The sequence below is a fragment of the Catharus ustulatus genome, chromosome 3 (genome assembly GCF_009819885.2).
Source record: "Catharus ustulatus isolate bCatUst1 chromosome 3, bCatUst1.pri.v2, whole genome shotgun sequence".
NCBI lineage: Eukaryota > Metazoa > Chordata > Aves > Passeriformes > Turdidae > Catharus > Catharus ustulatus.
Genome location: NC_046223.1, coordinates 113,516,101 through 113,538,112, shown reverse-complemented (window position 1 = coordinate 113,538,112; position 22,012 = coordinate 113,516,101). Strand labels below are relative to the sequence as shown.

The 22,012-nt window shown below is 40.3% G+C and overlaps 1 protein-coding gene across 2 annotated transcripts in view; it reads left to right on the top strand.

The window, feature by feature from the left end:
* The window catches only part of LOC116994398 (CD2 associated protein), a 76,449-nt gene that overhangs the window by 22,624 nt on the left and 31,813 nt on the right, over nt 1-22,012 (top strand). For both annotated transcript variants that reach the window (XM_033056074.2, XM_033056073.2), the window contains exons 3-4: nt 14,858-15,011; nt 18,481-18,581. In XM_033056074.2, the coding sequence (XP_032911965.1) occupies nt 14,858-15,011; nt 18,481-18,581 (255 nt within the window). The remainder of the gene's footprint in view (nt 1-14,857; nt 15,012-18,480; nt 18,582-22,012) is intronic.

Genomic DNA, 22,012 nt, shown 5'->3' with positions numbered 1-22,012 from the left:
TAGAGAGGGTCTTCTACCGAGGGAAAATTTTTATGAATGCTTATCACTTGTCTAACATTTTCACGTTGTTAGCAGTTTAGTTTGAAGTCATTTTTGGGTTTTGAGCCCTGTGTAAATAGTAATTTGACCTCAAGTGGTGCTTTGATGATTACTGTGCTGATGTTCTTAATTAACTCTCAAGTGCTGTGTAGAAAGAAAGCATCAGACTCTCTCTTTGCTGGTTTGTGTGTCATCAGTTTGTCCTGCTGAAGTGCAAAGTTGGATGTGACATGTTTCTGTGTTAATTACCATACTTGGGTGTTTTCTTGCCTTCTGTAGCTGTGGCTTTTATAAACTTTGTTAAAAATTATTTCCATCCTGGCATCTCAGCTGCAGGTATTTTTAACTTTCCAGCTGTCCATATGTGCATGGCATGGTTGGATATCCTGTACTACAGGGGACAGTCAGTTTTCTAGAAGGTGTAGGGGTTTGGAGAGGTAGAGGAGAAGTTGTGTAGAAGAAAATTATCGTTTTTGTTTCATGACAACAGGAGTAACTTGCCTTCCTGTTGCTGGAGCTGAATGAAGCTGTGAGGCTGATCTTGGGAACTTTCCTTGAAGATGGTGTGTTTAGGCTGGAAAGCTGTTGTGCAGTGGTGAGATCATGGGAAAGCATTAATTGTTAGGGAGGTGGAGGCTGTGTGTTTTCTTCATGGTCAATTTGATTATAGTTTCTTTGTAAAAGTTAATTTACAGGTAGTGATAGTTTGAGAGGCTATTTCAGGGAAAACTGTTACTAAAAAGTGTTTTGGTGGATTTTTTTTTTTTTTTGGTGCCTCCTCCTAAACCATTCTCATTTGCTGCTGTAGTGGGTTGTTGGATCATGCTGCAGGATCTGTGGGATGCTACTTTGACCAGACTGCTCAAGTACCAAACCTCTGCAACTAAACTCAAATTCCCCTTCTTGGCCTGGTGTGCTGTTAACACCTGCAGGGTTTGGGTGACCTGCTGGAGGGAGGTGGAAATGAGCTCAAGCAGGGCTGGACTTTGGCCCTGTGAATGAGGAAAGTCCCTTGAGAAATGGATTTATTTGTTTGCTGCTGAGAACCACCACCACCACTGGGAGTGGTAAGAATAGTGAGGATGCTGGCAAGGGATGAGCATTGCTGACTTCTCATGACCCACATGAAAGGGAAGGAGACAAAAGCCTGAAAGAAGACAGAAATGTGATCAAAGAACACAAATTGCTGTGGACAGTACTACTTGGTTGCACCAAGTTTTACATGTTTGGTTGCAAAATTGTGGGGCTGTAGTTAAATATTTATTACTTCCTGAAAGGATCAGCTTACTCTCCTGTTATGAATGTAATTTCATGCATTAAATGAGGATCTGACCTGAATTATGTGGTTAAATTTGTGGTGGCTTTTTGGTGACATATATATACACACTGGTTTGTTAAGAATTGAGCTGTGGCCAGGATATGGCCTCTCCATGCAGACTATGGATGGTAAATTATGATTTGTGCTGACCTGGAAAAAATTAAAATTTGATACTGAAAGTACATGTTATCCACTAGATTTGCCTTCATGTGTGAAATATAAAAACATAATGAATATGACAGACTAAACTGGATGAAGATAAACATGTTTTCTTTTTCAAATGTCAGATGTTATTAGAGAAGATAAATTATTTTTGAAAAAGAAATAAATGCCTTTGATTTTCATCAACTGAAAGAGAATTGGGAAGAAGGTTCTAATTCCAGCTAGTTTGTTTTTGCTAATTTTGTAAGTTTGTCTCTTCTTCATCCTGTGTGAGGAGTGAGGGCAGGAAAAGAGCTTGTTGCTGCAGTGCCAGCTGCAAGCTGTCCTTGGCTCTTGGGCAGCACAAGGCTGCTTCTGGCCTGTTTGAAGGACAAGCAAAATGTGGACAGGAGGATTATTGCTGCATGCTGCCTGAATATGTTGGATGCCCCAGATTCAGACTGTATCCTCACTGCTAAAGCAGATCAGTCTCCTTCTGGGCTCTGCCTGTACATTGGGTTTACTGATATTTAATGCCACTTCTCATGCTTTGACAAATGCATCTTTTCTGTTTGAAGTATGACTAAGTGCTTCCTTTTGGGTTGTAAAACATGAAATAGGTTTTTGATTGTCTTCCTTTTATTTCTCAAGTCTTCTAAATACTGCAAAATAATGTTAAATTGTGGTAGTAGGCTAGTTTCATGTAGTGGTAGCAGTTGGGTCTTTGCTGTCAGAAGTGCAGCAGAGGAAGCTGAGACTGTGTTTTTAATTGGGTTAATTTGTTGTACAGTGTGGGTGAGCTAAGCACTATGTGACTTTGCAACACTCCCGTGGAGAAGGGAATTTATGGAAGCTTCCTGTGGATGCTGTTGTAATGCTGGTGCTTGGTATCTTGTAGCATCATCTTGTAACTTTTTGATTGGGTTTTGTTGGCTTCTACTCAAGCCTTTTGCATACTGATGGAGAGATCCTGGAGAATGATCAGAACTTGGTGATGTCTGGTTCCTAGTGCCAGCTGAGACCAGGATGTTTTCTGTGAGCCCCACACTTGATGGGTTATAAAGCAGTCTGAGATGGTCTGTCACACAAGGTGCAGTTCTTGGTGCAGACTTCTACTTGCATCATTCTGATTTAAAAGAAAGAGAGCAGACAGACTCAGCTAAAGGGAGCCCCATAAAGCCTCTGGACCATCCTCAGATCCTACTGTGCCACTGTGTGGGGTGTGGGAGATGTTGTAAAGAGAGTGGTAAATGTACAGTTGAGTACAAGTAGTTTAAAAAAAAATAACTGCAAGCAATTACACTGCCTACTTGTGAAACTCATTTCCTTGAATTCACTTTTCAGTGCTGCAGCCTCTTAAAGATGTTCTGCTTGTATTGGAAAGCTGGATTTTGGAATGCACACATTTCCAGTGTTATTAACAAAACCTGGTGTGAAATTCCTGTTTGAACTGTGTGCATATCCTCTTTGAGTGGTTTTGAATTAGAGTTCTTGTTTCTGACATTGTTATTGCCTTTTTTCTGCTTCTTCCTGTATGGGCAATTTAAAATAAACAAGTTGATAAATTCCTGAAAGGAATTAGCAATGGAACCTAGCAGACTTTTATTGTTTTCTTTGAGAGCAGCTTTTCCTTTCTAAAATTCATCACAGTGAAGAATGTGCACACATTTGTTTTTTTTCAGCGTGATTTAGAGAAGTGTAGTAATGCTGTTAGATGGAATGTGTGAGGTTTTTTGAGGTGTGTGGAATGTGGAACACTTTTTGGTTTTGGGTTGGGTTTTATTTCTGTTTGCTTCTAGACTTTATATAATATACAGGAACTGTTCTCTGAAAGTAAAGATTAAGAGTCCAGGCCTCCCCTCCTTCAGGAAATCCCCAGATCTCCCTCTTTCTCTGACCCAATGAACCTTGACTCCTTTTTTTGCATTTACTTTGACAAGATGGACTAAGATTCATTCTTGTTGATTTATTTGTTTTGAGTAGTTCTATTCACTCTCCAGACACCTGTTGGCTATTGAAAGTGATGATTTGGTGTTCATCCTTCTGCTTTATTTTCTTAAGTTTTTTGTCCCTACATAACTGGGAAGTTTTTTTTTAAGAACTGAAGTTCCTTGTTTTATTTCATTTATTGCTATCTTAGTTTTCTAAATAGCTGTATTGTGAGTAATAGGCTTTACATGGTAGTAAAACCAGTTTGATCATAAGCTCAAGGCAGTAACTCGGATGAGGGAGGAGCAGTGGATAGATTAATCAGTAGCTTTCATCAGTTACAGAGAGAAGTTTGCCAGCAGGCTCTGGGGACATTCTGGTGAGCGAGCTGGACACTTCTCTGAGCGAGTTTGGGACATGCAGCCCCTCAGCCTCAGAGCTGGGGCAGGAGCAGCTTCCTGCCTGCACAGGTGTGAGCAGCTGCTGCCTCTCTAGCGCCCAACCTGGATCCTCTCCAGGCTAGCACGTGAACTTTGCTCACTGTGACATTTTTCTTCCTCCCCCTAAATAAAAAACCACCCTGCACACTGGGCGTGTTCGAGCAAATATGTCCTTGGAAGTGGTAAGCTTGTTTTATTTTCTGTATGTTCTTAACATCAAATGTTGTAAATAGGCTTTGTGTTTTGGGGTTGTGGATGAAAACAGCAGGAGTTTAAAAGTTATGCTTGCAATATGATTTTGAGAGTTTATTTAGTATATGGTGTGAATTCTTGGTCTTAGAATTGTTTGCATAATAAAATTACTTGGGGCTGTTTTTGCTCGTGTCCCCTTCTGTAGTGTAGGGAGATGCTTAGAGATCGCAGACAGTGCCTGCAGACAGAGTTCATTTTTAAAAGGATGATTTGTTTTTAGGTGATTCTTTCTTTCAACTTCCTGGTCTGTGTGTTTGTGGAAACAAAACACAACCCAAGTCTCTTTTCTTCCCTTTTCATCACCCCTAGACAAGCACTTCAGAGTATTAGCACAACTGACCTATCTTCTTAAGCCTGTCTTTGCTGCCTGTCTTGTGTTCTCACTGGAGGGATGCTGTTAAACACAAGTGTGCTGTGAGCCAGTGAGAGAAGTTTTGACTGAAAGCTCCTTCAAGCATAACATCTTCCTTAATTCCTTCTCAAAAATAGTAAATTGACCTCACTCAGAACTTAAAACAGGAATCATGGAGTTGGGAAAGATCACAGACAAGACAGACTCTTCTGGTTAATTCTAACCGGGGCACAATTAAAAAGTGTAGTAACAGTAGTTAAACAGATTAATAAATAAATTTTAAAGCAATGTCTGTAGGTTAAACCATACACATTTAGTTTGAAGTAAGTAGGATGTATTTAAGGAATAGAATAAAATACTTGTTTCCAAAATGTTGGTGCCTGCTCTCTTTAAGTATGCTGTCCAAAATCTTTGCATCCAGGTAAGCCTTGGAGAAAACAAGATAAACAGCAATTTACAGTCCTGTTGGGCAAATTACATTTCAGTTTATACAGCCTTTTCCTTTGCTTTATTACTGTTTTGAAGGAGCTGTCACCACTAGCAGTGGGTTGTGCGGGGAGGTGACACTGAGTGCTCAGAGCAGCACTGCTTCCCAGGCAGAGTAGGCAGCCCTGCTGGTAAGGAGGTGATGTTTGCTTCAAAGCTGGCAGTTCTTGTTTCTCAGAAACAAAGATGACATGCAAGATTGAAAGCCATATTAAGTAATTTCAGTTTCAGTGCTGAGTATATGAGAGAAGCACTGGGTTCTTTGTCTCCAGGCAAGGAGTGAAGCTGAGAATTCAGGCTGATGCTTTAACACCTGTTGCTAATACTGTGGTGCCACCCATTGTTTCTGCTGATTTTTCTTTAGGCTTTTGGGGGAAATAGGACCACTGGAGGAGAGTGTCATTTCAGGGATACCTTGTGGGTTTGCCTGGGCTGCACCTGCTAGTCCCATCCATTGGTACAAGTCTGGGATTTGTGAGAATGGTGATAATGATTCCTGTGCTTGGGGGATGAGAGTCTCTGATATCCAGTTGTTTTGGCCTGAGTAAACAACGAAACAGGTTTTTTGTCCAACTGGAATGTTAGTTATTTGCTTCAGTGAGCCTTGCTTATGAGGGGGAAACTATTGTTTCTAAAAACAAGAGTAAAGAAAATGAAATCAACTGAAGACATTGACAGATATAACTAATGGCACTGGTATGTAAGCATTTTCACTGGCTTTCAGAGCTCACCATGATTTATTCTTATTGCTGTGACTTTTCCAGTTGAGTCAGTTGGATTGGCTCTTTGGTCCAGACCAGTTGGGTGCTGACCCTGTGAAGTCCCTCTGTGATGTGTCTGTGCCTGGCATGAAGAGGGGAAGTCTGGAGGTGCATTTGGTTTAGCACTGTAGAGCTGCTGCTGCCACAGCTGTGCCCATACCTGACCTGTGTGTCAGGTTGTCTTTTCAGCTGTCACCACCTCCACACAGGAATTTCCTTTGTCAGTGTTGGTTGGGGATGTGTGAATTATTTCATATTCTGAGGCAGTGCAGGTGTCTTGTTTGGAAAGAAAGAGCATGCAAGTGAGTTGACTATCTGAAATATTTACCTTGATGGACTGTTAGATCTAAAATGTCACAGATGCTTTCCTCAAAGTGAACTATTTAACTGCAGGAAATTTGTTAAAATGATGTGACTCTTTCCCTGTTCAAGGTGAGCACCTGTGCTTTAAGATGTTGAAAAAAATCACCTGAGAAGATTTCGCTTTGCATTCACAAGCTGTTGTTTCACTGTAATAGTAAAAATCTGTGGCACTGTGAAGTCTTCAGTGGCTGAATGTGAACACAGAATGGGGAAAACACTGGTGGTTTTTGTAATACTTAGTATCTTTTCAAATGTGTACTATTTGAAACATCAAAATATGTATCAAATATGTTGATACCGTGTTGTCAAGAGCATTAGAGAAACGGAAATAGCTTCCAAATTTTGACTCAGTGGCAGCACTGATATGGAACTTAGGGAACTTAAGATGCTGTTCAGGAGAGCAGCAGGATAAAGTGTGATTAATGATCTGTGCAAATACTGCTTAATATGCTAATTATTCCCTCTGAGGGAATTTGAGTTACCAAGTTTGTTGATTGTAGCTGTGCCTCTTGCTTTTCTAAACGCCTTATCAGCATGTGATGTTGCTCTGTGCTCACTGCACGCTCCTGGGTACTCCCAGAGCTGCTCTGATTGAGTGTAATGGTTCGTGTGGAAGAAGCAGCAGGTCTATACATGTCCTTATTCCTGTAATTACATGAAGCAGTTTGCTCCTTTGTCCGTCCTTATTTAGTTGTTACACTTGATTTGTGTGTAATTTTATAGCTTTCTCTCCAAGCACAGGAGCAAGGCAATCATTCCCTGCCTGGAGGCTTCCAACAGGGTGTGCTCCATCAGAAGGTGTTTGCTGCCTTCACTGAGTAAACTGCTCAAAGCATTGCTGGTGTCTCGGGCAACAGAGACTGAGGGGGCTTGTGCAGGGACCTGACTTTTTAAGTTCAGACCTTCTCTGTGTGCAGAAGTCTAAAATATGGCTATAAATATGCACTCTGAAATTAGCATATGTAGTAAGACAAAGAGCTCAGTTATCCAGGTGCTGTTTGCTGTAATGTTTGGTACATCCCAGGAGGCTCTGGCTGCACATTCCAGCCATGTAATTGTAGTCCTTTGTTGTATGTCTCATAAACCAATGTGTGTGTACACCCAACACAGTTAATATTCAATCTGTTCTTTTGCTTTTTTATGAGGTGGAATGAAGTAATCTAAATGTGAACTTGAAGCTTAAAACCTGCACAAGGGTAGCTCATCTGTTCTGTCATCTCTTAACACTTGCACCAATTGTGAATTTTTTGTTTGGTGGCTCATCATTTTGGAAGGGGAAATTAGCAATTTTCAACTGTAGCACTTTCAGTATCAAGTTGACTTTCAAATGTATTTGTTCCTTGAACACTGGCTTTATTCAATATTTTGAGCTGATCTGAAAGTTTACTGTGGTAAATATTTTGTAGGTCTAATAAGCTTTTTTGGTGCTCTTTACTTTGTAAAAATACATTTTGATGTATGTATGGAATTCATTAGCTTTGGACTTGGTGTAATAAGCTTTTGAATTCTTAGAAACTAATGGTGATAAGCATGTTACATAGATGCTTTCAAAACAGGAACAGAAAGCAAGATGCATTTTCGGTTAAAAATGTTATTTAGTGGGTGAATCTCTGGCATTAAACATTTTCTAATTTCCACTAAGACTCCAGATTTCTATTTTTAGCCCTTCTTTGACAATCTCTTGAACATTTAATTTTGTGTCCTAGGCAAGACTTGTGAAGGGATGTGGATGTGTCAGTGTTTTATCTTGTGAAATGCTGAAGGTTTTACAGGGAATGCAGAGATGGTGCCTTGGAAAAAGGATGCAGGGAAAAAGAAAGCAGAGTGCCACAGAGTGGATGCAGAAAGACAGGATGGTGGTGAAAAGGAACAAGGGATGTTCTGAGTTAAACATCAAAGTGAACCTGTAATGTTACTGGATCTCACATTTCTTTGGACCAGCAGTAGAGGCAATTAACTGGGAGAGGGGAAAGAAATGTCTTCCTGCCTTCCCAGGTGGGGGAGGCTGATAAAACACATGTGCTGTGGGAGCTGGAGCTCTGTCTTGCCCTCTGCCACGTGTGGTTCTTGCTTTCATTGATCTGAAGCACTATTTTGTGGCTGGTGGTTGACAGGACATTAACTGTTATTCTATAAAACAATTACAAGAAATATAATTAAATTTTCATATGTATGTATTAGCAAACACAATAGAGAAGAAATGCAATCAGCATTTTAAAATGGTTTTACCTGGCTATGAGCATGGCAATACCATAAAATATTCTTAAGGTATTATTTTCAGGAGTAATTTAAAATGAACTTTTTTCTTAATTAAATGGTTGGGAAACATTAATGTAAAGATCTGTGCTTCCCCTAGTTACTCCTGTTAATTTAGGATTCCTTGCAGTGCTGTTGGTAGACCTGGTGAGCTGACTGCTGAGCTTTTCTGCATCTGAGCTTTCATGTTTTGTTTGACATCTCTTGTATTTTGCCAGTATTAACAAGACTTCATGTCTGATTTTGACACTTGCTTGACACAAAGTTTATACATATCCAATTCGCTGTGACAAAACTGAATTATTTGTATACATAAAAACTATAGCATATATTTTTATAATCTGTATCAAAATCCACAACTTCAGGCTGCTTCTGCATTACCTCTACAGAGTGTTCCTTGTATAGGAAAGTTCAGCTCTTTGTCTGTTCTTGACCTTCAGGTATCACAATTATTCAGTGACTCAGGTTTTAGTCTGTAAATCTGCAGCAATTCAGTTAATTTTTTTATGCTTCCCGGAGATCCCACTTACTGTGTTGCATATTTGTGAGAAAAAAGCAGTACCTTGCCTGATGGATGATTGTCTTCCTCCCACACATGGAGCACTATGATTAAAAGATCTATATTTAGTATAGATTATAACACATGTAAAAATGTTGGTAACTTGTTAAACTGTTATGTGATGTGGGTGTGGTTTAATAGAAATCAACAAGTCAGACTATGAAGAGGCAAAGGCAGGGAGTGATGCTGCCTGATCTTGGGTCAGCACCTAAACCCAGTGGTTCCCTGCTAAACATTCCTTACTTCAGCCATAAATTGAGCCCCCAAAAAATCAACCCATGACACGTGTTACACTCTCCAGGAGATAAGTTGTCTTGCAAAACAAGGTTATCCATCTTTCTGTTCTTCAGATGGTAGCTGCTTTCATCTTTAGGTGATTTGTTTCTGTTTTCAAGAACAATGTTTAATCCTCTGGAGAGTCAGGGGCAACCTCTGACCTCTCCCAGCCTAGTTCTTTTCTTGGGAGGTGGAACCTGCTCTGATCTCCTGAATGTTCCAGAGGAAGAACTCAGCAGCTTCTCAGCTATTTTGGTCCATGGATTTTCTTGATGTTTCTCTTTAGCTCATGTAATGAGACAGATATGAACAGCTACACATTACTCATCCTTCTTTCATTGCATTTATTAAATATTTTGCCTCTGGGCACCTACATTGTGGGTGAGAAATCTTATTTTCTACTGAAGGAAGAGACACAGGCAAAATGAGAGGATATGGGATATCTAAGTGACTGGGGCTGTTAGGGCTGCCATGTGCCTGCCTGTCTGTTGCTGTTACTAAAACTGGAAGTGTAGTACCTAAATTAGTTATGTGAAGATTTTTGTGCTGCAGGAACTGAGGTTTCATTGCTCTTGAACAGGTTACAGATGACAATCTCTCCTCTGTAGACAGCTGTACAGATTTTTTATGTATTTATATATAGTCACATTTCTATGTGGTTTTTTTCAAGAATGGGTTTTTACAGGCTGTGAACTTGTGTAAACAGAACTGTTGCCTATTTCCAATTCCTCCCTCTTCCCTAAAATGACAGGTTCAATTCTCAGTTACTTTCTGCTCAGTAAAATCAGAGTCATGGACCCTTCATTCCATGGGCTCTTTATTGCTTTCCTGATGGGGAAGAAAGGAGACGAGATAATTGTATGAGTAGGCTGAGGCATTTATCTTTGTGTGTTCTTTATCTCAGCCTCTTTAGAGATTGAGACTATTATCTGCTGCTTGAGATATTGCTTTAAAATGTACTCAGCCACTAAGAGTAATGCACATCATTTTTGTACAAACTGATGTTACAGTGGAATTAATATCCAAAGTCTAAAGATGATTGTTCTGTGTATAATGGCATATATAGGAGAAGATGGCAGCTGAAATATTTATGGTTGAAGAATCTAGCTAAAGATTTAGATTTGCTGGATAATGAACTTCTCTGTGCCCTTATAATTCAGGAATAGACTTTGTATTTTTAACTCCTGGCCTTTCAGACACTCTGACCTGCTTTCTGCCTCTCCACTGCCTGGCTGATTTGAGTGCTCTTGGCTGCTGGCGAGGGAAGTGGGGAGGATCCAGCTGTCCCTGCTGGAGCCATGGGTGGGCAAGCAGCTGATGGAGGGGAGGCTGCTCCTGCTAGCCTCAGAAGTAGGTCAGGATCACCAGCTTATTTTAACAGCATCATGAGGCTGTGCATGCTTTTACATGTGTTGCCTTTTTGTCTGTGTGTAAAGAATAGTTCTTGCATCACACATTGCTGCATTTTAGCGATTTTGAGATTTTTATTTGTAAACATACACATTTCCTTGAGGGATTATTAAACTGTGACAGATGCAATTAAAGCACAAACCACCCTTTTTTTTTTGGCTAGTTAAATTTATATACTTGTTTTTTGCCTATCAGGCTGCAGTGAGTTTGTAAGTGTTGCGAAATACACGTTTAGTGGAGATTATGAAAACTTCAAACCTTTATGACTACTGCTGTAGCTCACAACAGAACAAGTGGGTGGTTACTTCCCAGTGGAGCATATTTTAGGCCAAGAGACAGTCTGTATTGACCTTGTACTGCCAAGTCATAAATGCATAAAATCTGTGTTGCTCATGGAAACACTGACAAGCCTTGAACTGCAATGGACTGGCAGAATAAAAATATTAAAATTTGCAGCTGCAGTTAATGTCATATTTTCATTTTGGTTTTGCTGGCTGGCAGCTGGCAGTGGCCTCGCCTCAGAGCAAGATGAAGTGTCCTGGAACTTTTTGTTGGTATTGTCACAACACAGACTGTCTCTGATAATTTGGGTATACAAAGCTGATGTAAAACCCACCAAAAACAACGAAAAAAAGCTGCCTTGTGACACCCATGGACAGGAGTCTTGGGCATGTTCAGGTTGGGTATAGTGATACCTCAGAGGTGACACCTTTTGGGCAGTGTCATTTTCTAACCACTGAAATGCAAGCAAGCTGTTCGGAAGAGATGTAAGAATTTCAAACTCTTATTAATGTTATTAATGAGGTGTGACCTAATGTTTGCATCAATAACTGTCAGTATTGAGATATCCAATCTGTCTGTGTATAAAAATTACTTTCTTTGTGAAGGGAGTCATAAAGATGATGCCTGATGACTGATCCTGATGTCCAGGATGAAGATGCTGGCAGGGGTGGTGGGTGTGTGTGTCAGAGGATCCTGATGTGTGCTTTTGAAAATGAATCTTTGAACACTTCCCTGCTTTTAGAAGATCGATGTGAACTGCAGGGCTGTGATGAAATGGGTCACATGCAGGTGTGGAGACCAGGGATTCCTGAATTTGTTTCAATTTGGTTTAATTTTAATATGGTTTATAATGCCCCAATGAGAACAAAAAAATAATTCTTGCTTTACAAGAATGTTATAAAGGGTAGAGGGTTAAATATGAAAAAACCAGTTGCTGGCCCATTTAGGCATTGCTTACTGACCCCTTCTGTAGTTTATGCCTGGCTGCTATGGCAGAACTCTCTCATGTGGTTGTTTTTTCTCTCCTTGTTGCAAAGCAGCTCCATGTGATGCTCCAGTGCTGCTTTCTAACACACAAGGTAAAATGTCACTGTCAACTCTGCCTGGTGCCTGTCCCATGCCCACATCTGCTCATTGTAAATTGGATGGATTTGCAGCTCTCTGCTCCTGTTTTTATCACAGTCATCTTGAACTTCTCCTTGCATCCTCTTTGCTTTTGTGTGTCTTGGATTAGGATGGATTAGGATGATTTCTCTCACAGCTTTCCTATCCTGGCTGTGGTAGGAAGGTACAGAGAGCACCTTCCTGGTGCTGCCAGACTCTCCCACTGTCTGTCTGTTCTTTTTGATGTCTGCTGAAGAAATTCTTCATCAGTAAATCTTCTGCCTTTGAATTGGGTAGCAAGATTTTATGCATGTAATAACTATACATAGAATTATTTTAGATCCTGTTTTTTAATGTAATTCCCCTGTACTTCCTGCTAAAATTTGCCATTGTCTTGTGTTAGACCCACAGCATTTTCTACCTGTCACTACTTCAGGTGGAGACTCAAGCCTGGCAAGAAAGTTGCTCAAGCATTCCTCTTTTTGGTTTTGGGTCTTTGGTCTTTTGTAGTGGGCACTGCTTTTATCTGAAATAATTCCCTATTGGTTATAACCTATCCATTGTTTTACTGCCTTTAATGCTGGACTTAAAAGCATATTGTCAGTTTAGTTAAAATTACTGGTTATGAGGGTGATTATCTCACACCATTTTCTAGCATTTGGAAGCGGTGTGTGTGGTGGTTTTTGTTCTTTTATATTTTAATAAATAATTTTTTTTTTAATTAAAAAAAAAGTAGAAGTCATGTTTTTGACCCAACTGCCTGTGTGGGACTTCCCCCACTTCCTTTTTGCATCTTTGTACTTTTTACAAAGTGGTTGAAGCAGGTGCTTCTGAAGTCTTGAGCAAAGTACAGACCTGGGGAAGAGTCTGGAGCTGACTCCTCACTGGAACGTGCTACAGTTGACAAACCTGGGGAAGTACTAGCTCCTGGAGCAGCTTGGAGATTTTGGAGCCTGTATAAATTGCATAGCAAAAAAAAAAAAAAAATTTAAAAATCCAAAGCAGGCAGAAGCACTCTAGACAAGTACCAGGATGTTTTTAACATGAGCAGAATGACCTTGCCAGCAAGGCAGCCAGAAAGGCATTTTGGAGGTGACAAACTTTTCAGCTGTAGCCAAATTTAATTGTTTATGGTTTTATCAGACTTGTGAGTAACAGGCCAAAAACAGCTGTAGACCTGAGAATGACAAAATCTTTAAAATGTGAAATGTCTGCTGGAATGGGAGGTAGACAGAATGCTGTGCTATTCAAGAGGGTTTATTTTTTTGTTTTGGGGTTTTTTTTTTTTGAACTTGGAACATGGGATGGGTCTCAGCAGAGCTAGGATCTCCAGGGCACAAGTCACTGTGGAGGAAGGAGAGTGACAGCAGGAACTACTCAACTGTTTTCTAAAAAGCATTTTTTTTATTTTTTTGGTAATGTAGATGAGTGGGAGGAAAATCCTCCTGTCTGTACTCTTGCTCTGTTCTTTTGAGAAATAGGAGGATGCTTTGATCTGTTTAACTTGAGGTTCATAGTATGTTTGAAGGCATCAGTGAGTGCTCACACCTGCTGAGTTTTCCAGCTGGACAGCTACAAGTAAGAAACTTGGGCTTTAATGGCCCAAAAAGCAGCAGACAGACAGACAGGTCCTGGGGAATATGCTTCTCATATTTTTGGCATATTATCAATATATGGGCTTTGTTGTCTTGAAGCTCATGTTCAGGAGCTCACATGACATGAGTAAGTGTATATATATGCCTTGCCAATTCTGTTTTCAAGCATTAAATGATTCATTGCAGCTACAGCTGCTGTAACTCATGGAGTTGTTAGCCAGTGGCTGCTGATGGTGGATACAAGAATTGTTCTGAAGTGCATCACAAAAAGCTGCAAGTACTTGTGAGTGTTTGCATCCCCAAGGATGCTGTGGAAGCAGACAGGACCGTGGGTGCAGAAAGGATTTAGACAGCTCCAGCTGCAGGCACAGGAGGGAGGAGAGAGGTGATCCATCTCCCTGATGGAACCTTGCTGGTGCTCTGGGAATGTGGGAGGATCTGAGCTGCAGGAGCTCTAAAGAGCATCTGGGATTTTGGCTGCTGGAAGCTGTGTTCTACAATAGATGGGCCATTGATCCGACTTAATGGCTTTGTTCTTGTGCAAAGCGATGATTTCCTTCTTTCAGAGTATCTGCTCTCCAGTGGAATCCCATTTAATGAGCTGATACAGTAGAGTGACTTTTTTGTTCAGAACTGGTACTTTCTTGTTCATAGGCTTCTCAGTCTTGTTTGGCACAATCAATTTCAGGGCTAACATTCTAATTTAGAAAGATTAGGAGAGTGAGAGACATTAACTTTTTTTCCTGTTAGACCTTTCCCCTCACTTGCTCCCACTCTGTTTCTTGGAGCTCACTTTCGTTTCTGCTCACATCTTTCAGCAGTGCAGTTGCATCTCTCATCTGTAAACACCTTGGAACTTTCTGGAGCGGAGATGATCACAATAGTTTTATGTATGAAAATATTTGAGTACCCTACCTTGTGGTCTATCACTGAAGTAATATTTATATTTTTAAAAATGTGTTTAAATACGAGCTGTTAAATAAAAGTTGTAATATGAGACTTTTGGGCTCAAAGCGTCTTTTCTGAGATTTAGAGTAGATAGCTACAATGCTGCCCCATTTCTGATTTTTCTCAGCACTCTACCTGTTTACTAACACAATTGTATGGAAAGGTCAAGTTTATTACAGCCTTGGGTATGTTTAGTTGTAGGGTGAAGGCCATGATTTTTGAGTATGTCACTGTACCCCAAATGGTAAGTACCTGAAATGTGTTAGTCTGTGGTGCACCTGTTTGAAACCACTGAACTCTTAGGTGATTTAAGTGCCTCTGAGTCTTTTAAATCTCTTTTTTTCAGGAAGTTAAGAAGGATGTAGAGCCCAAGGATGATGCTGTGCCACTCAGGAGGGAGAAATCTGGCAATGTAGCCAGCCTTGTGCAGCGAATGAGCAGCTATGGGCTTCCAGCAGGAGGATTTCAGCCTCATCCCCCGTCCAAAGGCTTCAAGAAGAGTATGTGATCTTTCCAATTCCTTCAATTGTGCATGCTGCTGATGTGCATCTTTAAAATAAGCATGAATAATTTAATGCATGACTTAATTTTAAGATTATGTGGGAAAATTAGAAATATAGTAGGAAAAACTGATTCAAAGAGACATTTTGCTTCTGTGTGTATGGGCAGAAAGCTTAAATATAGCTTTTAACATCAATAATAAGGGTGAATTTTCCTGTGAATAGGATTTAGACTCCTTCCAGATGTCAGAGAGCTCTGTGACTTCATGTGAGCTCTGTTTGTATTGCTGGGTACCTGAATAAAGAGCTGCAGGTCTGTTCATGATAATAAAAAATTTTCACAAAAATGTCATCATTTTTAAAGCAAAGTTGAAACATGCAAACATCAAGTTTTGCTACAAATTCAAGGCTTTGACAAGGAAACTCTTTGTAGTTCAGATTCTTCCTGATAAACTTGCTTCTGGTGTGAAATAAGGTGCAGTTGATGGTGTTAACAAAAAGCAGTAATTTTCCTTTTGGTGTAACTGCAGCCCCTCAGGATGACAGGAGTGTAGGACTGGTGCTTCTGTATCTGTGATCTCTTTGTTATAATGCCAGTTTTTGTATCAAGGTGACTAAAGCCTGAAGCAGAAAGCTTGCTATTCCCTGCATCCAACACATGGGCTTGTGATTTATATTTGGACATACCAATCTGTTTTAAGATATTACTTTAAATTACTGTGGCTTCCTCTGTCTTACAAGGTTTTGAAGGCATTTATTATTTAAGCTTGCTTTTAAAAAAAGAGTTCACAACTTACTGGTTTTGGCATGTTTATGCTTTGAGGTTTTGTCTGTAAAAGAAGAGCTGCTAGTTGTCTTTTAAAACCCTGAAACAGGACCACCACCTTTACAGATTTGTGGAGACTTTGTTCCAGGAAACTAAGGATTTAAAGTCACTTTTTAGTGACTCTGATCTGTGTGTGCATGTTGGCAACAGTATGTAGGTGCCTGCTGGATGTTTACACAGCAGGCTTTGGAAAAATCCAACCTGAAAGATTAATGCTATTCTTAGATAAATACAGCCAGGCTCTGAAAGGGAATAAATGTGATCCTTATGGGTCCTTCCACCTGGAGATACCTTAGGGTTCTGTGAGCATGATCTGATACCAGTTCAGCTGTCAGCTGTTGTTCTGGTCACCCTAACCCTGGTATGTTCCCATATTTTCCATGTCACATCCTCATGCTGGTGGCTGTGGCCGGGGTAGAAGGTACAGCTTGGTCTCAAACTCTGCAGGGCTCTGGCTGCTCTCATCCTTCTGGAGAAAATGGTGTTCAAGTGCTTCCCTTTAGGCACACAACTGTTTACCTGGTGCAGTGACAGTCTCTGTATTTCCATTTCACTTGCTGTTCCCTTTTTCCTGGAAGACTGTTTTAACAACTCCTGCAGATCCTGTTTACTCTGTGCCTGGGCAATCACTTGCTTTCCAGAGCTTAGTTGTCTTTGTTTCACTTGCTGAAATGAGGTTTACAATGTTAAAAACAGAGTTAAGTTTCTTTCATGGAGGTCTCCCTGAATGCAGGTATTTTTGTGTCAGGTGGGTGGTAAGCTGCAGGCAGAATTCCTATCAGATGTCTGCTTTTGTTCAGCAGGAGGAAAATACAGAAGGTGTGCTAAGTGACAACAAAGAGCTAAATTTGGTTTACCCTGTACAAAACAAACAAAACCTGAAGCCAGAGAAGTTGTTTTGGAAAGGGACAGAATTGCCTGCAGGTTTCCAGCCCAGTGAAGCCTGAATGCTGTTCTCTGAGAGGACTGGTTCCCTTCCTGGGTTATTTTAGGGATTTTCAAAAGTGGGAGGCAATACTTCCTAAACTGTGTCACTGGAAACAGACCTCAGAGGAGAGGGAGGTTTCTGGATGTGAAATGCATCCATGGGTTTCCCCCCCAACTCCCATTTAGATATAATTACACTATGAAAAGGAATACTGAGATCAGATTTATACCAAGTACCAGTGACTTTTTAATATGCCTTTTTTTGGTATCAGTTAATCTCCTACAAAGAAACCTTGAAAGCACTGCAGGAGGCAGTAAAGGCCATTGAACCATTTATTGCAATTACTCTTAACTGAACAATCCCTCTGGGCTCATGCATCAGTTCCAGTGGAGGTAAACATGGTGTATTATGTGGGCAATTATGTGTTATTAGAAATAACTCATAAAGCTTCTTATTTCTGGGTTTTGTTTCCTGCATAGATCATATTCCAGCATATAGAAAATTCTTGCTTTGGTGAACCCTCTCAGAAATTTTAGATGCTGAATATTGCTCTGATGCCTGACCTGTTTTGTACTGAGGATGCTGGGTGTGGTTTTTAAAATGCATTGCTCTGGACTTTGAACAGTGCTATAAAAAGACAGGGATCAATCTTGAGGCAGTGTTTTGAAATGTTATTACACAGCTAATCTTAATTGCTGAAGCTTCAGTGTGGAAGGAGTACAAAGAGAGAGAGAATGGAAATCACATCTGTAAGCTTAGGCTTTGCCACCTCAAGCTTTTGATTGATATTTTTGTTTAAACTCTGCCAGATTGTTTTTGGGGAGAATAGGGAGCATGCATGGGTTATAGCTCAAGATGATAATTGTCTTCAAAAGCATGCTGGCTGCTCTGTTGTGGAAAAGGTCTAAAGGCATGGCCTGTTCTTTGAAGGAGGAGTGCATAAACTGCCTGGGTTCAGCAACACAGCACTCCAGGGTATGTGCAGAGTAATTAGGCAGTGTGGGTTCACACCACTGTGGCTGCAGGGCTTGGGTTGTCAGAAGCCACTTCAGTGCTCTCTCCTCTCAGGGTGTCATTTTGCCTTTTTAATGCCTGCAGAGCTTTAATGATATGGGGCAAACAGCTAAAGACTGCACTTGATTTTAATCTTGCCTTTGTCAAAGACTGCTGATTGACAGTTGGAATTACTAGATGCCATACTGGCACTGAGAAAAGGGAGGGATTTATTTTTAATTCATAGATAAAGATGAGTTCAGATTTTTACAAAATGAACCCAGCAAATGTTGGCATTACCTCAGAGCTGGGGTTAGCAAGGTCCTTGTTAGAGTCCAGAAGGTCTGTAAGCTCTCCAATGTGGTGCATAACAAAAGGTGCTCCTGCTTTCAGGATTTCTTAAGGACTGGAGGCTCAAATTTGCACATTTTCTTCCAAGTAGGTGCTAACTGGCAGTGATTGCCATTCCAGCAGATTTTGGTTAGTTGAGAAGTCACTGTAGTGTGGATTTACCTGACTTGTGTCATCATGCTTTTTTTATAGCAAGTTGATAGTTGATAGTGTCTGTATGTCAAAACTATGGCTCCCTAGCCTAAGGTGCCCCAAGCAAAACCAGGATCAAAAGCTCCATAGCCTCATGGGATGGTTTCTGGGTCTGCATTGTAGGAAAGGTGAATTCTCCTTTATGGGAGTTCTCACTTTTGGTGTTTCCCTTGAATCAGAGTCCAAGAAGCGGCAGTGCAAAGTGCTCTTCGAGTACATCCCGCAGAACGAGGATGAGCTGGAACTCAAGCTGGGGGATGTGATTGACATCATTGACGAGGTAAGCTGTTCTGCAGAGCTGGCCATCATGGGCTGAGAGTCAAACCACTTTCTTGGCTCATTACTTGTATTACAAGCATGTTGGGAAAATTGCATGGGAACTAGTGTTTTTGCAGCTGAAGTTAATAATTTAGGAGTTTTTTCTCTCAGGATCTAATGCTAAAACAATGACTGCTAGATGTTTAGAAGAAATATTTGATCATCACAGTAATAAATTGCGACCTGTTACACAGATTCATTTTTTTGAAAGGGTTTTGCAGTTCTTTGGCCCTGTCTGTGTGATCTTTGGCTTTAAAAGGATGCTTGTGGTAAAACTATTGGATCACTTTCTTTAGGCTGACATTCTCCAGATTGGTATAGATGAAAAATGTTCTTTGATGTGCCAGTTTCAATCTCTTTTGTAAATTCATTGAGTTGAAGTGATGGTTTCTTATCTTTTCTTACCCATGTGCTTCCTTGGTATCTGTTCCATTCAATAGCAGTGGTGGGAAGCTTGTATGTATCAGAGCAGTGTCTCTTCCACGTGTGAAATCTGTCAGGGAAGCTGTGGAAAAGATCAGAATGATTGTGGAAGGAACCTGTTTAGAACTGGGTGGAAAACTTCTGCTCAGCAGGCTCTGACCTTCACTGGTGCCATCTCTTCTTCTCTGAAGCTCTGAGAAAGGAGAGTGAAACTTTCTTTCTAGCCATAGGTTATTAGTGGTGCTTTTTAAGTAGCTGTATGAGACTGTTTTTCATGTGCATGACCCTCTTTGGAAGAGAGTGCTAACCTGACAGTTACCAGGAAGGACTCTTCCATTTTCCTAGCAAGGAAAAAACGATGCCCTTCGATGCAGTTGCATTAATACTTTCAGAATTTAATATCTGGGAGTAAACAGAGCAAATGACTTGCAAAACCTGCTCACTAAACTCACAGTTTCATAAATACCTTTGTGTGTGGGTGTTTTTAGAGGAGTGTTCCTGGGTAACCTCAGCAATTAATTTAATTGTGGATGGTGCCTGCACTGGCAGTTGGGGCTGGATGGCCCAGTGTAGCATTCATGAGAGAGCACGTGCAGTGAGCTATTGTGAAAACTGCTGGTTTGGTTGCACGTGTCAGCATCTGGAATTATTTTCTGAGGGCTGTGTGGTGGTGTGTACCAGAGATGGCCAAGTAACCTAAGAGAATAAAAAGATTGGAGCATTTCCTCATCTGGTTTCATAAGGAAGTGTGGATTGTATTTTATTATTTAGAAATTTTTTGTTAGTTTATTTTTTAAGTTTATTTTTATATTTTTGCTTATTCCTTTTTTAATGATTTGAAAAATATTTTTTTGTAGTACCTAGTCTTTAGTACTTTGAAAAACTGTTAACAAATCTTTAGGGAAATGCTACCTGGTAAAAAAATATTGCAACTGTGTGCACACTGTTTTCATGGTGATGTAGAAGAGACTTGACAGGTGTAGCTATGTCTGTCTGCTTCATGAAACTGTGTTGATGGGACCAGAAATGTAAAGAATGGTAGAAAATACTGTCCATTGATTGTGCAATATGCTGGGATAACTTGTCTTGGATAACCTGTCCTCACTGCTATGAGATAGCTCTCTTCTGTTTATATATAAAAAGTGTTGTTTCCGTACATGCAGATGACTTGTAACTGTTACTGCAAGGAAAGATTGCTTGGTCACCTCTTTCTGTGGGGAAAATAAGGTAAAATCAGCTCTTTGAGGGGCTCAGCTCTATCAGTTACTTGAGAATAATTCAGTCTTTTGCCCTTGACTGGTTTTTGTAAATTGATTAGATATAAATGACACCACTGATCATTAAATCAAAGGCGGAGGCAAATGGGTTCAGAAATTAAGTGGTTGGTATTGAAGAGAGCAGAAGTAACTTTTTGGGAAGAAAATTGTGCTATGTGCTGGCTGGATCCACAGGGTTTTTTGTTTATAGAAAGTCACGTGGGTTTTACACATGAAGAACGTGCACAGAGTGCACGTGATGATTGTGTCATTGCTTAAAAACCTTTGTTTCTCCCTTTTGTGTTTTCTTCTTTCCTGTCAGGAGCAGCACTAAATAGCAGATTTATTTTTGTAGTGTTATATTTTGATATTTGCGTACTCTTTTTACAAGTGAAATAAAATTTTGTATAACATCATTAGGGAAGTTTTTAGAAAACAAAACAAAAACCAAAAAAAAGAAAAAAACCAAACCAGATTGGTGAAGCTGCTTATTTCAGTCTTCTTCCCCATTTTTCCTTTAGAAGTCTGAGGGTTTTTTTAGAAATAAATCAATGGGATTCACCAAAAAAAAGTTCTGGTGTGTGTACCAGAGCTGTACCTCCCTCTTGTGGAAATTGGATCATATGATAATATTTTGGAATGGAAGAGAAGGGTTATGAAATTGTCATCTGTGTTGCTGCTGCTCACAGATGTGCAGATGCTCTCACCAAAGCATGGGGAACTTCTTCAGCCTCTGTCTTAATGTTGGTGAAAGAAACCTTTTCTGGCAGTACAGTTTGTGAATAGTCAGGGGTTTATATAAAGGTGAGGAGGCTGAAGTGAGTGTGCCCAGGAAATTTTGGTTTTGTTCCCAAGTGCCTGTGAGTTGGCATTGTTTGCTTTGCTGTAAAGTGCTTTGCTGACCACATCTCTTGGCAGAAGAATAAATGGATGCTCAAGTCACTTCTGTTATCGTAGCCATTAAAAGTCCCTTTCTTGTGGCTCCTGAGTGAGTGGTGTGGGTGAGTCAAGGCATTTGTATTTTAGTTTTCTGTTATGTGTTCCATGAAGCCTGAGGTGCCAGAGCCTGGGCAGCACTTGCCAGTAATCTGTACTTAAAATTTGTTTCAGAGGACCAGTCTGTGAGTTTGAACCATCCACAACAAAGCTGTATTTTTGCACCAGGGATGCCTTTAAAAACAACAGTCCTCTTTTCACTGCCTGTCTCTGCAGCTGCCAGCTTCTGCTTGGGCTCTGCTTGCCTGGAGGTGGGCTGGCATTTAAAAACTGTGCCTCTGTGTCAGGCAAAGTGACCTACAAAGCCAGGCTAAAAAAAGATAATGCAAACAGCTGCTGCTTGGTTTGCTTTTTCCCTTTTCCTCTTGCTTTCCATTCTTAAAAACAGCTTTCCAGCCTCAAAACAGGGCAACCTCAATAAAAGATTCTGAAAATTTATCTTAATTATATTTTTTAACTAGTGCTCATTAACTAAATAGACTGAATTTATTTAAGACATTTTGAAAAGTGTTCATAAATTCAAAGAACACAATTCTCAGTCCTTTGGCATCATTTTACCCCATCACCTCTTCCTGCCCAGCTTTTGCATGTTCTGCTTTAGACCATGTGGGGTATTCCTGATAAACTTTCCAATATATTTCTAGCCTTAGGACTGCTGTGTGCCACCACAAAATCCTCATGGACTCAGTGATGTTGGTCAGCTCTGGTGGGCAGGTCC